This window comes from Primulina eburnea, chromosome 7, assembly GCF_022965805.1.
Source record: "Primulina eburnea isolate SZY01 chromosome 7, ASM2296580v1, whole genome shotgun sequence".
Lineage (NCBI taxonomy): Eukaryota > Viridiplantae > Streptophyta > Magnoliopsida > Lamiales > Gesneriaceae > Primulina > Primulina eburnea.
This window is the reverse complement of record NC_133107.1, coordinates 17,708,987-17,724,128: the sequence shown is the minus strand read 5'-3', so window position 1 is coordinate 17,724,128 and position 15,142 is coordinate 17,708,987. Positions and strand designations below refer to the sequence as shown.

The following is a 15,142-nucleotide window of genomic DNA, read 5'->3' as shown; positions in this document are numbered from 1 at the left end:
CAAAATAGGTAATATTTTTAATTTTATTAGCGTATTTCTTTTATTGCTGTTATCATTGCTGTGACACAAGCCAAAAATAATTGCTAGATTTGTAGCCATTTCATTTTTCTATCTACGATCTTATTTACAAAACTTACATAGTCCAGAACGTAGAAAAATATTTAAATCTAGTGAACTCCTATAAACATATAAGCTAAATATAGAACAGCGAAAAAAAAAAAATTAATGCATATATTCAAACTAAAATTTGTTTGGAGATATATATCAAAACAAGTTGAGCTAAATTTGGGGATGTTCCATTTCCAGTTTGTATAACGAGTTATTTGGTTACTTCCCATGAGGTTCAAGCCTACAAATTTTACATCATAAAAAATACAAAATAGGGAAAAAAATTCAAACCAAAAATTAAGAAAAACCGAGGAAAACATGGTCTAGTATCCAAAAAAAGCAGAACCATGAGGCCAAGTACATTACAAAATATGTCATGGTGGATAACAGTGGCTGAATACAATATCTTGGGTAGAAGATGCTGACTCGTCGCCTATACATCACCCAGTATTCCTTGCTTGCATGATAAAGTACCAATCTGCTTCCTCCCGAGGAACACGTAAGACACTTGATCAAGTTAGACTAGATCTATTTGCCCACTCTCTACAAGCGATTTAATAGATTTATAAGGCAAAGCATACAAATCATCGGCTTCAATGTTAACGGCTCTTCACCACTGTTGTGTTTCAAAAATTTGGACATATTAGCAAACCTCTAAACGAAAAACTAAAAGTATTACAAAAATGCTACCGTGGAGTCACCTGTCGTCAAGTAGGACAGCTCCTAAAAACTTCTTGCTTCTGCAGACAACGTATGTATCCAGCTTTGGCTTCGGAACTGAAAATACATATGTAAAAGAAACTGACCACTTGATTTACAACGTCAAAACTTTGGAAAAAACCAAAAGAGGCAAAACTGTATATAAGAATATAGCTGCTCTCTCACTAAACCTAAATGACTTATTTGGACTTTCGTATAAGATTTGTATTGTATAAGAATTGTCATCTACTCTAATACAACTTTTCGCCTAAGCCTAAACAGAAAATCGGTTGAAACTGTTACGTTTTATCTGAAGCTCCTCTTCAAGTAAAAAACACATATCACGATCAAAACAAACGAAACACAAGTTTTTCTAATGCTTCAACTGCATTGAAACTTTAAAAGTACTTCAACTACAAAATCACATAGAGTCAAGTTAGTATTTAGAATGGTCTTTACAAAACTCAATACAATTGTTTGTGGACCTTGAAGAACCTTTAATTTGCAAAGTGAAGAAGTTCAGTATGTGTACTGCAGAAATTAGGAGTAAGATTCAACTGCTAGTTGGATAATGTTACAACCACAGAATACTTAATACGAACAATGGAAAATAACAAAGGATTTAGGGTAATTTACTAGAATATACGTATTATAATTAACTAAAATCCTAGAGTTGAATACTCTGTAGAATATATCACAACATCCTTCCTTAGCCAAGGTAGTAACTTCATATTACAAACCAAGTTGCATGGAATTCTTCCAGGATCTTCCTTACCCAAGGTGACCCTTTGGGAAGCACAATCCATTGTTTAGTGTATATTGACATGTGGCAACCCCATCCATACTAATCTTCTGCTTGATAGCATTCAAAATAAGATCATTATCCGCAGCTTCCTTACTCTTATCAAACTCCAACCACAATGGCATAGAAATATTTTGCAACTCAACATATTCCTCTGTTCTAGACAGAGAATCTGCGACACCATTTTTGGCCTCAAATTAGATAGCCAATGCTGCTAGTCAGGTATAGTTATTAGTTGCGTGAATAAACTTTTTAGTGATCGATTATCAGTCAAAACAATAAACCTTTGGTCCAACAAGTAAGGCCTCCAATGTTGAATCGCTAACACAAAAGCCAGCAACTATTTTCACAAGTAGACTTGGCCAAAGCCCTATCCCCAATGCCTTGCTGTAAAATGCTATGGACTGCCCCTTTTGTGACAATACAGCTCCCACACCTTTTCCCGGTGCATTGCATTATATTACAAATTCTTCATTAAAATTAGGCATCCGCAACAATGATGCGAAACTAAGGGCATTCTTTAACATGTTGAATGCTTCTTGAGCCTATATATTCCAACCAAAACTTTTTTCACAATTTTCAAAAGATGAACAATAAGAATATACTATGAAATCGTATTGAAATGCAATTAGAGATAAACTCTGTACAAGAGGAACTCTCCTCTTCCCCAGCCTAAGCTAGTAAACCACTCATCAAAATAAAATACTCATTGCGTAACTCAAAACAACTTTTTCCTCTTATATTCCCTTTTCCCCTTCCCCAAGTTATAACTTCTAGAATTCACTTACTAACTAGAGAATGATTTTCGCCCATTTTATTAAAGCCCAATACAAAATAACTCAAGTCCATAACAGTACCACCATCTTGAAAATAAGCCTTGTTACAAGCATCTGTGACTTTCTTCAAAGGAATTCCATCTCTCTTGTCCACTCTCCTGATTAGTAGTGTTGAGATGATTTCCAAATTTTTCTTTCTACTTGTTATCCAACCCAAAACGTTTTTATCACAATGCCCATCTTCATGTTTTCCTCCGAGAGTAACCCAAAGGAATAACTCTGTACCTTCTTTAGTGTGTTTCCCAGTTGATCCCCGCATAAAAAATTCTGCAACTTTAGCTGCCAATTGTTGCTCAAAGGTGCTTTAATTTCCATGCCAACTGAGAAATGAAGATCCAAATTGCAGCAGAAAACATTCCTTCGAAAGCATGGATGTCGCCACAGATACAACTTGAATGACTTTTTTTTTTTGATAGGAAACTATTATATTAATATTAATAATTCAAGAATTACAGAGAAAGGTGGACCAGTGATCCACAATCAACGCCTGTAATCTAAAAAGAAAAAGTGAAACTCCTAGTACGCATTAACAAGAAATAAAACACCAATCCCTAACAAGATCTGAAAAAAATAAGTGCTTAAACGCCGGTATATTCAGAGTCCATCTTGCCACGCGGATTCTAATTGTTTCCCATAGGTTAAGTGGCAGTTCTTCTTCATCATTGAATAATCTGTTGTTGCGTTCGAGCCAAACGGACCAATATAAGCAGTGAATAATAATGCACCAGAATTGTCGAAGATTCTTTCCTATAAGGTAGCCATGTTCCGTAAGGAACATGTCTCTTGAGTTGAGAGGAAATGTCCATTGAAATCCCAGATGTTGCATGACCTTGATCCAAATACTTCTCGTGTAGGAGCAGTGGAGCAAAATGTGATCTTGATTTTCCTCTTCTTTTTTACACAATACGCACCATTGAGGACGAAGTGCGTAATTTGGATACCTTTCTGTACGTTGTCTGAAGTTTGCAATTTTCCCAACGCAACAATCCACGAGAACACTTTCACCTTATGTGGGAGTGGCACTTTCCAAATTTGAGTGATAAACGGGAAATCTGAAATTTGATGTAAGCTGAAAAAGGAGGAATACAAGGAATTGACAGAGAATAGACCCGAAGAGTCCCCTAGCCACACCCTAGTGTCCCTAACCCCCTCACTCAAAGAAACAGAGTCTAGTAAACCAGAAAGAGTTATGAACTCCTCCAATTCAGCGTCATTCAACCCTCTCCTAAAACAGACATCCCACTGAACTGACGAAAGACCCTGACTGACGTTGGCCGAGTAGAAAAAATTAACATTTTTGTGTTTAGAATCAGATAGTAAATACAAGAGAGGAAAACAATCTGAAAAAGGACTCAAACCCACCCATCTATCCTCCCAAAATCTTAAAATGTTCCCTCCCTTAAGCACCGTGCCAATCAGTTGCTGACAAAGAGGATGGGTCCGAGAGATATACTTCCACGGGCTTCTAAACGTTGAATTTGTTGCAAGTCTTAAATCCCAACCGTTATCTTGGAAGCCATATATACTACCCACAACTCGTTTCCACAAGGTTCTCTCCTCAGTAGCGCATCTCCACCACCACTTTCCGAGTAATGCCATATTCCTTAACCGAATGTTTCCTAATCCTAATCCCCCTTTCTCTTTCGGTTTGCAAACTTGTGTCCAGTTAATAACATGACAATGTGATTCCCCGTCAGGTCCATCCCACAAGAAATTTCTCATAAGTTTTTCCATAAGCCTCGCCACCCTCTTCGGCACCATGAATAAAGACATGAAATAGTTCGGTAAAGCGCTTAAAACCGACTGAATCAAAGTTAGACGACCACCTCTTGAAAGAAAGCCCTTTTTCCAGCTTGCCAACTTGATTGACATCTTCGATATAACAGGTATCCAAAAATCCAAACTATTTGGGTTTCCTCCTAAAGGTACGCCTAAGTACTTTATAGGCCAAATTTCTGACTTACAACCAATTGCCATTGCAACGCCCTCGATTGTCCCAACCGAATGATTCAACCCTATCAGCGAGCTCTTCTCCAGATTGATCTTCAGCCCAGATTTCGAGCAAAACAATTTAAGTATTTCGACGACAGCTTTCAGGTGACTCTCGGTTTGGACTAGGAATAAAGTATCGTCCGCAAATTGAATATGCGAGACTTGAATTTTGTTTCTCCCCACCTCAAGTCCTCTAACAGTGCTTGTAATTTTAGCTTGATCAACCATTCTTCCTAACCCATCAATCACTAAGTTAAATAAGAATGGGGATAAGGGATCCCCTTGTCTCAAACCTCTCTCGCCTTTAAATTTCCCTCTCGGTTTTCCATTAATGAAAATTGAATAGGAGACATTCGAGACACAACCTTTGATCCACTTTCTCCATCTATCACCGAAACCCTTCTTTTCAAGGACGAAATCTAGGAAACTCCAATCCACATTAATATTATCGTAAGCTTTTTCGAAGTCTACTTTCAGTATCCATCCATTCTTCATTTTCCTTCTATGCTCCTCAACTATTTCATTGGCTACCAAACAACAATCCGTGATTTGTCTTCCCCGAATGAAAGCACATTGATTTTCCGCCACTGTATTACTCATCACCTCCTTCAGTCTGTTTGTTAGGACTTTGGACAGGATTTTGTATAGACTGGTAATTAGGCTAATAGGTCTAAAATCTTTGATTTTCATTGCCTCTTGTTTTTTTGGGATGAGACACAGGTAAGTCTCGTTGGTGATCCCGTTTACAATGCCATCTCTGTAAAATTCAGCAAAAACAGCGCTTAAGTCATCCTTAACAATGTCCCAACATTTTTGAAAAAAAGCTAGAGTGAACCCATCCGGTCCCGGGTCCTTATTCCCATCACACTGAAACACTGCAATTTTAATCTCCTCTTCAGAAAATGGCTCTTCCAATTTAGAAGCTTCCTCGTGATTTATGGGCATCCATTCCAGACCTGCTAAGCCCTCCCCATTCCCCTCTGATTTACTGAACAATCTCTTATAATAATCAATGATGGCGTTAACAATTTCTGTTTCATCTACGATTACCGATCCATCCTCCATCTCAATCTTTTCGATAAGTGCCTTGTTTTTCCTGTTTTTTAACAACGAGTGGAAGAACTTAGAATTTTGGTCCCCCTCTTTCAGCCACTGAACGTTTGCTTTTTGTCCATCCATCTGAAGTTTCCGAATAGTTAAAGATTCCAGCTGTATTTTAGCAGCGCTGCGCTGTTCCTGTAATTCACTTGACCAGATACCCGATTCCTCCTTTGCATCTAATTCTGCTACCTTGAATTGTAACTCTCTGGTTTTGATATTAACATCACCGAATACTTCCTTATTCCAGATAGAGACCTTATTTTTTATTTCTTTTAATTTCGTCATAAATTTGTATCCTGCCCAACCCTGATAATTCCCATTCATCCACCACGAAGTCAGGGACTGTTTAAAACAATTGTGTGACAACCATACATTCTCGAAGCGGAATGGTGAAGGCCCCCATTTGAGCCTCTTTGTATCCAAAACGATTGGGTGATGATCGGAAGTTAATCTTGGAAGCACTAACTGTCTGCAAGTTGGGAATATATTTGACCAGCCCTCCGAGAATAGGAACCTATCTAATCTGCAACAGATTGGAATATCTCTGAAGTTGGACCAAGTGAACTTCGCATTCAATAAGGGTGGATCAATGAGGCACAGCTCTTCAATGAGAGCATCAAAGCATTTCATGCTAGTTGTTAGTGAATTGCTATTCAGTTTCTCATTCAAATTTCGAACTACATTAAAGTCGCCTCCAACACACCATCTGTCACCGCAAATTGAGTGCAATCCTGCTATTTCCTCCCAAAATGTTTCTCTATGTCGTGGCTTACATGGGCCATAAACTGCCGAGAACCACCAAGAGATACCACCCTGTCGTTTGATATGAATTGAAACCTAGTGATTCCCAATCATATTGTCGCACACCTCAACCACTCGAGGATCCCACAATACCAAAATACCACCCGATCTTCCTTCCGCCGGTAGACACACCCAATCAACAAATCTAGACTTCCAAAGACTTGTAACAAATCGCCAATCAGCTTTGATACTCTTAGTTTCCAATAACACTGCGATATCAGGATTTTCCTTTCGTATTATCATTCGTACTATTTCCCTTCTACGAGATGATCCTCCCCCTCTAATGTTCCAGGAACAAATCTTCATAACAAACGATTGGGCCCCTTCGAAGCTGATCCTTTCTCATAGTTGATTCCACTTTGCAACCTCACAAGCTCTCGACTAAGTTTACCCGAAGATTTGAGCACCTCCTTTTCCAATGACAGACTAACACGTTTTTTAGGAGGGCTTAATGGCTCCTTTATTTCATTTGACTCTCCCAACCGCAGCTGTATATCTCTCTCGGACCCCAATTTATCAGGAAACAATGATTGACCCCCACCTAAAAGCCCACTAGACTGACCCATAGCAAAAAAAGACGCGGGGAAGAAGTAATGAAGGGAAAAGGGGTGCATTGAATTCGAAGATTGGAAACAAGAAAGTACCTTACCCACAATAGGTTCAGTGCTTTCGAGAATCGCTGTTTGTTTGAGAGGTTCAACTTCCTCATTTTGCTGAAATAGTTCCTGTAAATCCAAATCTACTGCTTCTTGATTATGCCTCATCTCTGATTGTGAGGAGAAGATGCTGTCTGCTTCCGAGTAGTCGGAACCTTCTAGCATTTGGTCATCTTCTAATTGCTGTGAATCAAAATCTGCCGTATCATTAAAGTCACATTCTCCAGTCTTGCTAAGATCCTCCAATTCTTGAATAAAATCTGGATCCCCTCCGTTGCCTAACCCTGTAGAAAAGTTAATATTATTATTGAAATTTGATGTGTTATTGTGTACATCTTTGCTCTGTTTTGAATGAACATCGGCTGTTGACTTAGTATGATTCTCTTCTCCTTGACCATTAGACAGCGAGTGAATAGGAGAGCTGTTGAAATCCTCTATTTTTTTTGGAGATAACCGCTTCAAAATTTTTTCCACCTTTCTGTCCTTTAAATTGTCTGATCTCACAGAATTATGATTAGCTCTTTCCGTTGTTCTGATAGTTTGCCCTATATCCTCCACCTCTTGTCTGACTTCCGCGATGCACCGTGTAGGTTCTCCGCAACCCGGCTTATCTTTGTTAATATTATTATTTATCCCGCCTTCCGATGTCCTTTTCCCATTGATCAATGCTTGAGCGTAAGTCTGTTTACCATAGAGCTCGTACGCCTTACGATCGAAAGTATCAACGGTGTTAATAAATTCCTTAATGATCCCATTAATCGGCAGTCTAACTCGATTGGAAATGAAGCCATCTCTTTTTCCTTTGACCTTAATCTTAGCTGCTCCTAAATCTCTGAGTATGGTTGTATCTTTGCTGATCTCCAAAAGGCCCCCACATTGCTCCCCAATGATATTGAAGATGTCGGTTGTCCATAAATGCCAAGGTAGCCCTGCAATCTTGATCCAGCTATTGCAGCAGTTGAGAACCAATTCTGATGAATTGATGTCAGGTCTCCAGTTCTCGAAATCTAAAGCCACACCACCCTCGAAGAAACCTCTTTTTAGTTGAGTAAAATGCTCCCGTTCCTTCTGATGAGCGGGCCACCAGACCGCTTTATTAGCTTGGAAAGGAAGAATTTTAATCCTTCTCTTAACATCATTACCCAACACCCTGACAACCTGATCCCAAGACACATTCACCCTTCCTCTAGTGATGATAATAGCTTCATCCCAATTTGTCTTTGCTGAAATACAATAAGTAGCATCGTTGGGCTTGTTCGGAACTTGAGTAATACCCAGTCAAACCCAAAAAAACCCTCACACCTTTTGTCGATCGAGAGTTGGGTCAGGTGCTATTCCTTGGGGCTGCTATTCCTTAGGCTAATATAATATGGCCTAAATATTCACTCTATGATAGACCAAATTCTCATTTCTTCTTGTTCAAAACACACTGGTCCCTTCGCAAAATTCCAAAACAATTTGCGAGTGTAATAGGTGATCTGCCCATGCTGTACTACATATCAAAATATCATCAAAGAATACCAAAACAAATTTTTTGAGATATGGCCGAAATGCCTCATCCATCGCAGATGGGAAAGTGGCCAAGGCGTTCTCAAGTCCAAAAGTCATAACAAGAAATTTCAAATTTGTAATGCCTGGTACGAGTCCTAAAGTCGTTTTTGGCATATCCTCAGGTTTGACTCTAATTTGACGGTTCCCGGATTTAAGATCCTGCTAGGAGAAAAAACAAGCCCCAATAGCTCATCGATCATTGGAATGGGATATTGGTCCGCAACAGTAGCTTCATTAACAGCCCTGTAATCTAAGCAAAAACGCCAACTCCCATCTTTTTTTAAACCAAAATGACTTGACTAGAAAAGGGGTTGTCACTGCTTGGTATCACTCTTGTCAATAACATCTCATTTAGCAACCGTTCCATCTCCTCTTTCTAAAAATTTGTGTATCGATATGGCCTTACATTAACTGGTCCCGTCCCATTTTGTAAGATGAATTGTATAATCTTTCCTTCAGATTGGCAGCAGCCGTTAGGGGCTCAAACACATTTTCAAATTTTCACAACAATGCTCTCAATTCATTTTGTATTGCCAATCCACTGCCCTTATGTTCTACACCCTCTGATGACTCACATGTAGCCCAAACTGCCCCCACAAAACTCTACATCAATTGCCTTTGTGACTGAACGTAAAGAAACCAGAGAACGGTTCAATGTAGGATCCACATATAACACCACTTCCTTATATTGTTTCTGAAAACTCATTTGAATTCGACCCCAATCCATTCTGAATTCTCCAAAAATGTGTAACAAATGAATCTCAAGAATAAGATTCAGACCCCCATTTACACAAATAACCATCAATGGTTTATTACTTTATTGACACACATTCAGGTTCACTTTAAGCGACCTACAAACCTCTCCACAAGAAATTCTGCATCAGTCACCCAAATACACTCCAAAAGTCGAAACGCACCCCATCATCCAGCTACAACTCTAATTCTTTGACCAGCCCTTTTAAAACGAAGTTATGACTTGCACCGCTATTGATCATCACTATAATTTCAGTATTAAGCAGCTTACCTTTTAATTCATGTTCTAGAGTTGAGAAATTCTACCCACCAAATACAACGTCAATTCCAGGGTAGTGCATTCATCGGTATGCAATCCTGATTGATCATCCAACTCATTACTCTATGTAGCACAGATACTTCTAAAAGAAAAAATTTTAAGTATCGGACATGGATACGAGTACGACACCACATTCGATTGTCGGATACGGCAAAATCCTTGTCGTTAACTTTTATAGATTTGTCCAATCGGATACGTCTTGGACACGGCTAAGATCGACATGGAAATGGCAGCGATACTTTTTTGGATACGTTACTTTTTCTTCTTAAATCACTCAAGTTGTACCATGTATATTTTTACATAAATATAATATATATATATATATATATCTACAACTTATTTATATAAATATATATCCCTACAATTTTTAATTTTTAATACTAAATTTATATAAATATATATTTTTTATAAATATATTCAATAATTGTCGTATCCTAGCAGTATAGTGTCTTATATTTCAAAATATGTCGTATCGCCATATCATATCGTATTCGATACGATGCTCGTATTTGTATCCATGCAACATAGTCAGTTACCTTTTCTCTCGTCCTCGGCCATTATGGTCATCCTTAGCCATTATGGCCGCTCTCATTGACTTAGAGGCGCACCTATGCAATGGATTGCGGGGTTCTCCACACTTAAAAAACAATCTCTTCTCCTTCCTAAGCATATACTCTTAGGAGAATAAATATGTCCTTGTGATTTTTGGTTCACCCCACTCCCAGCCATGCTTTTCTCAAACCCAGAATTAACCCCTCCCATGGTTGGTTGTCGCGAGTTGCTGGCATGAGTGTAAGTTGGAACTCTACATATGTTTTGCTTTCCAATCCTGCATTACGACGTATGTCAACTAAGGTTGAATTGACTTTGTACGGTCTTTGTCCACGCAGAATAGCCCAATCTTCGATCTAATTTGTGGCCCAATGCAGTATAATTGTTGCTTTGGTCCAAATTATCCTTATAAAGTTCCTCTTCAATGTTCTGGGCAAGATCCATTGCATGAATTACAATTCTAGGCCCATGGGTTCTGACTCGTCGTCTTATATCATCGCGAGCAATCCACTGATGAAGTAACTCAAACCTTGAACTTCTGGTAAATCGCCGATTTGGGATAAGAGCGCCTCGAATTGTTCGACATAGGTTTCCACTGGCTTTTGATTTTGTTTTAAAGAAGCTAACAGTTCAACTGGGTTAGCCGCTTTTCTTCCACTGTATCGTTTAATATGCCCCTCTGCAAATCTCTCCCATGTGAGGTTGGAATTCTTCACCTTCATCCACCTGAACCAATGGACCGACATCCCTTCCATACAAATCTAAGTAATTTTAATCTTATTTTGGGAGTAGTACCATGAATTTCAAAATATTGCTCTGCTATTCCCAACCACCCCAATGGGTCAGTGCCATGAAAACATGGTAGTTCTATGCTCTTAATAAAGTGTCGAACCTCCTCATTCTCTGTATATCTGTCAAATTTGAAAATTTGTCTCATCGACAATATGCTCTTGGAAAATCGAATCCTGAACTTCATTTGTGTTATCCTCTTCTTTGTGCATCCTCTTCATCTCAGTCATCTCACTCATTGTTTTGTTGAGTGAATCCAGGTTATACTGCATGTTAACTATTTTTCAGGTGCTTCAACTTTTGCTTCAGAACGTGTGGTTGCCATAAATCAGTCTCGGTCTTGAGATCCGGCAGGTCGGACCAATCACAACCACGGAATACTTAATGTACGAACAATGGAAACGAACAATGGATTTAAGGTAATTCACTAGAATATATGTGCTTGTAATTGACTAAAATCCCAGAGTTTAGTAATCTGTACAATATTTCACAATATCCTTCCCTAGTAAAGCTAGTAACTTCCATTACAAACTGAACAAAAGACACAACGACTAATCATTCCCAACCTCCCCGACTACATTCCCCCTTTTATTTTCTATTCCTTATAGAATAGTCGGGATAAATAATGGGCTTCTCAATATCTTCAAGGACACCTTTTTACACCCAAAAACCGGAATGAAAAAAAATACATCATCAAAATAAACAAGATTTAAAATTGAGAGTACTAATTTTACTTGCACAATAAATGAGAGAAACTGAGGCACCCAATTTAGACAATAAAAGTTCTAAGACTAAGGCATAGCTTGCAAAATTGAGTGACTGAGGGAGAGGGAGAGGGAGAGAGAGAGAGAGAGAGAGAGAGAGATTAACTAATTAAAAACATGAAAGAAAACTAAGGAAAAAAATGAAAGAAGCAAATAGTGAAAAAATAGTGATAACAGTGAGAAGCTCACCCATGTCATCCTCTTCAGAGGCAGAAGATTGCTTCAAGTGGGACTGATATTGATTCGGCAATTTTGTGAGTACGGATTCTTTGAGATGATGTTTTAGATCTTCAGCACAACTATAATCATTGTCAGCTATAAAAATGATAATTTTCCGAGCAAGATCTTTGTTAAAAATCCAAATAGAGTTCACCTGCGGGCAAACTTCTGTTCCTGCCTAGAAAGTTGATTCCAAAGTTCCGTAGTCTTTTGAATGTGAAATACATATTTTTCAATCTATCAAGAGGTTGATCAGAAATCAACAACGTTAGTAATATATTAAGCATCTCATGCAGAGACTAAATAATGTACTTCCAAAGCTGTGAACCAAGAGTTTTGTCTGTTTTCTCATATCTATGAGAATTTATAGACACACTCAAAAAAAGAATAAGAAAAAACGAACAAGAAGAAGAAGAATTTAGGAGAATCCTAACACTAGAATAATATATTGAAACTTCATCCGACACAATAAAGCGGAAAGGCTCGATCAACAATCACCTTTTGAAGGCGGGTTCGAAGATAAGATCTGAGCAAGAACATAGTCCTATCCAAGTCCATTTGATAAAGAGACACAGTAAGAGAATCAACACCACTTTTGTTAAAATCTTCCAGTCTCTTCCTAAAACATAAGTAAAGTGAAGTGGGTTCATCAACTGTGACAAGTAAGCAAAAAATACAAATAAACAAAAGATCAATATTAAGTAAGAAACAACATTTAGTCATATCACAAAGTGGTCGAATTTCAATTAAAACTATAAGACAACCCGAATTTTTATCCACAATCAGTTCATAAAGTTACGATAGTCGCTGAGATGAGCATCAGTGGCATTAAGAAAAAGAGAAGTAATGCAAAAATCCTACACATTTAAATCAATCTGCCACTAGCAACTGGCCAAAATCGATAATGAATTCACAAAATAATTGAAAAAGGACAATTCCAAGACTCGCATTGGCCAAGAAATGGATAACATCTACTACCATCAATTGGATCTGCTGACGAGATCTATGAATCAATGTGGCCTCAAATTTAAGAATCTCCGGCGAGGCCTTCTCGTTCTTCCAAGCTCGCTTCAACATCTCAGCATCTGTGGTCGAAAGTAGTGACTCGTAATCATCTGCCAATGACCTCTCTCCGACGCTCGACTCCATTTGCTAATTTGACAATTGATTCAAAGACCCTAAAACCTAAAATACATGAGAAATTATTGTATTTGCGCAGTTGGTCGGAGTGTATCATTAGCATGTTGACTTTGGTATTTTGGCGAGTAAATAGCATATCTTCACACACAATATTTTATCCAATTAAAGATACTTTTGATATGTATATTATATATATTATTCTATAATATATTATTAAATTTGAGATTATTAAGTTTAAAGTAACTAATTTTTAGTGTCATGATATGTTTTAAAAATTATATACATTAATAAAGTTTAAAAATTTAATATAAATCACATGTAATTTAATTAGTGGATATAGTTTTATTTTCTAAATATTAGGTTTAACTCCTTCTTTTCTTCTTTTTTTCTTTTTTTTATTTATTTTTTAATTTACGTATCAAAATTATTATATAGTTTCTCACTATTTCTTATAATTACATTATGATCACCATTAAATATAACACAAATAAATTATAAAAAAATATTCTAAAAAAACGCAACGCGTTAGCGTCCATCAATGTGCTAGTATCTTATTAAAATTTAGTGATGATTACTTACAAATCTTAAAACCTAAAATTTTCAACTTCACACTTTTATTTTCGAACATTTACATTTTTTATTTTTCAACTTCCTCACAAACTATAAATTTACTATAAATCTATTATCTTCTTTGAAAACATAATATTTTGCAAATATTTATTTCGTCAAAACATTGAGTCAATTTTCTAATCAAAATCCGCCCACTACTTTAGTTCGCAGTTCACCCAAACAACATATAGTGTTATTGAATACGTGGAATGATCAAAAAGATGGATGGTAATATGAATTATTAAAAAATAAAATTAAATATTAAATTTTCTGTAATGAAAATGCTTTGAAAACCTGACGCGAAGATATGCAGATCTACGTAACGCTAAAAGATCACACCAACAAGCAAATCTACGAAATTAATACAAAAAAATGTTAGTACAAAGTAAAAAAACCGAAACTGCGAAAAAATTGATAGAATTTCGCTCTTTTCTTACCAGAGAAGAAAGGCGAAAATCGCTGAAGAAAATTTCGCGAACTTGACATACATAGAACAATAGCGACGGTTTAAGCATATACCGTCGCCATTCGCGACGGTTAAATATAAACCGTCGCCACTAGCGACAGTATTTAGCAAACCGTGGCCGATCTATTCGACGACGGTTGTTAAAACCGTCGCCATTAGCAACCTTATTGAACTTACACCGTCGCAAATAGCGACCTTTTGTATATACTGTCGCTAACAGCGACGGTTTGCATAAACCGTCGCTGGACAAAGTCTACAAAACGACGCCTTTAGCGACTGTGCGCCAGTTGTATAACTGTGGACAAGGTCTACAAAACCCGTCGCCGAATATTGTGACGGGATCTATCACAGCTGAAGAGCTTGTGTGTGTTGGTTACTTCAGTTCTTTGAATCCAACAATTGTTCTGTTCATGATTTTCATCTTTAAATATATTGGTGCTCGTGACATAGTCTGTAACTCTCTATATTCGACGACTGTTCCTACTGTACCAAAATGAGTTTTTCCAGCTTACTTATGTCCTTACTCACATGCACCATACAAAACTTCTCAAGGGGTCACTCATCCCAGAATTAACTCAAGTTAAGCACGTTAACTTGGGAGTTCTTATGTAATGAGCTCTCGAAAAATACACATTCTTGATATTAGTAGTACCTATCAAATCTTTTAAACATTTTTCAATTACGCAGTCTCCTATCTGATCAATTTTTGAATCCCTGTCATTCCATTGAAAGATCGGTTCATTCGTGTTCATTTTGCCTAGAACCCTGTCAGGGGCCACTCATTGTCCATGTAACCTCATGATATCGACGATCGCTCCCTGTCTTCTTTGAACCCGAATGTCACATTATCCGACTTTCCAATGTTCTTAGTTTAATGCATTTTTCTCTATGCTCACCAAGATTTATGGTTGATCTTCCCATGATTGTAAACTTAAGTCATAACATGCAGATATCCATTGAATGCAAGATTATATTATTGTTTCCT

At 37.5% G+C, this 15,142-nt stretch overlaps 2 protein-coding genes across 4 annotated transcripts; both read right to left on the bottom strand.

Annotated features, from left to right (window-relative positions):
- Positions 1–274: 274 nt before the first annotated feature.
- On the bottom strand, positions 275–14,110 carry LOC140837285 (DNA replication complex GINS protein SLD5-like). Of its 3 annotated transcripts, none has more exons than XM_073203398.1 (6): positions 12,921–14,107; positions 12,441–12,595; positions 12,097–12,179; positions 11,913–12,011; positions 810–885; positions 275–724 (listed from the first exon to the last, which is right to left on the bottom strand). In XM_073203398.1, the coding sequence occupies exons 1-6, from the start codon at positions 13,089–13,091 to the stop codon at positions 652–654; spliced, it is 657 nt and encodes a 218-aa protein (XP_073059499.1). In that variant the 5' UTR covers positions 13,092–14,107; the 3' UTR covers positions 275–651. The 3 variants fall into 3 exon arrangements, with proteins under 3 accessions (XP_073059499.1, XP_073059500.1, XP_073059498.1); XM_073203399.1 differs by having other exon boundaries at positions 275–714; positions 799–885; positions 12,921–14,106; XM_073203397.1 differs by lacking the exons at positions 275–724; positions 810–885 and adding an exon at positions 1,454–1,781 and having other exon boundaries at positions 12,921–14,110.
- LOC140837308 (uncharacterized) lies at positions 6,638–10,916 on the bottom strand. The gene is made up of 3 exons (XM_073203438.1): positions 10,700–10,916; positions 6,984–8,257; positions 6,638–6,896 (listed from the first exon to the last, which is right to left on the bottom strand). The coding sequence occupies exons 1-3, from the start codon at positions 10,914–10,916 to the stop codon at positions 6,642–6,644; spliced, it is 1,746 nt and encodes a 581-aa protein (XP_073059539.1). The 3' UTR covers positions 6,638–6,641.
- Positions 14,111–15,142: the final 1,032 nt, after the last annotated feature.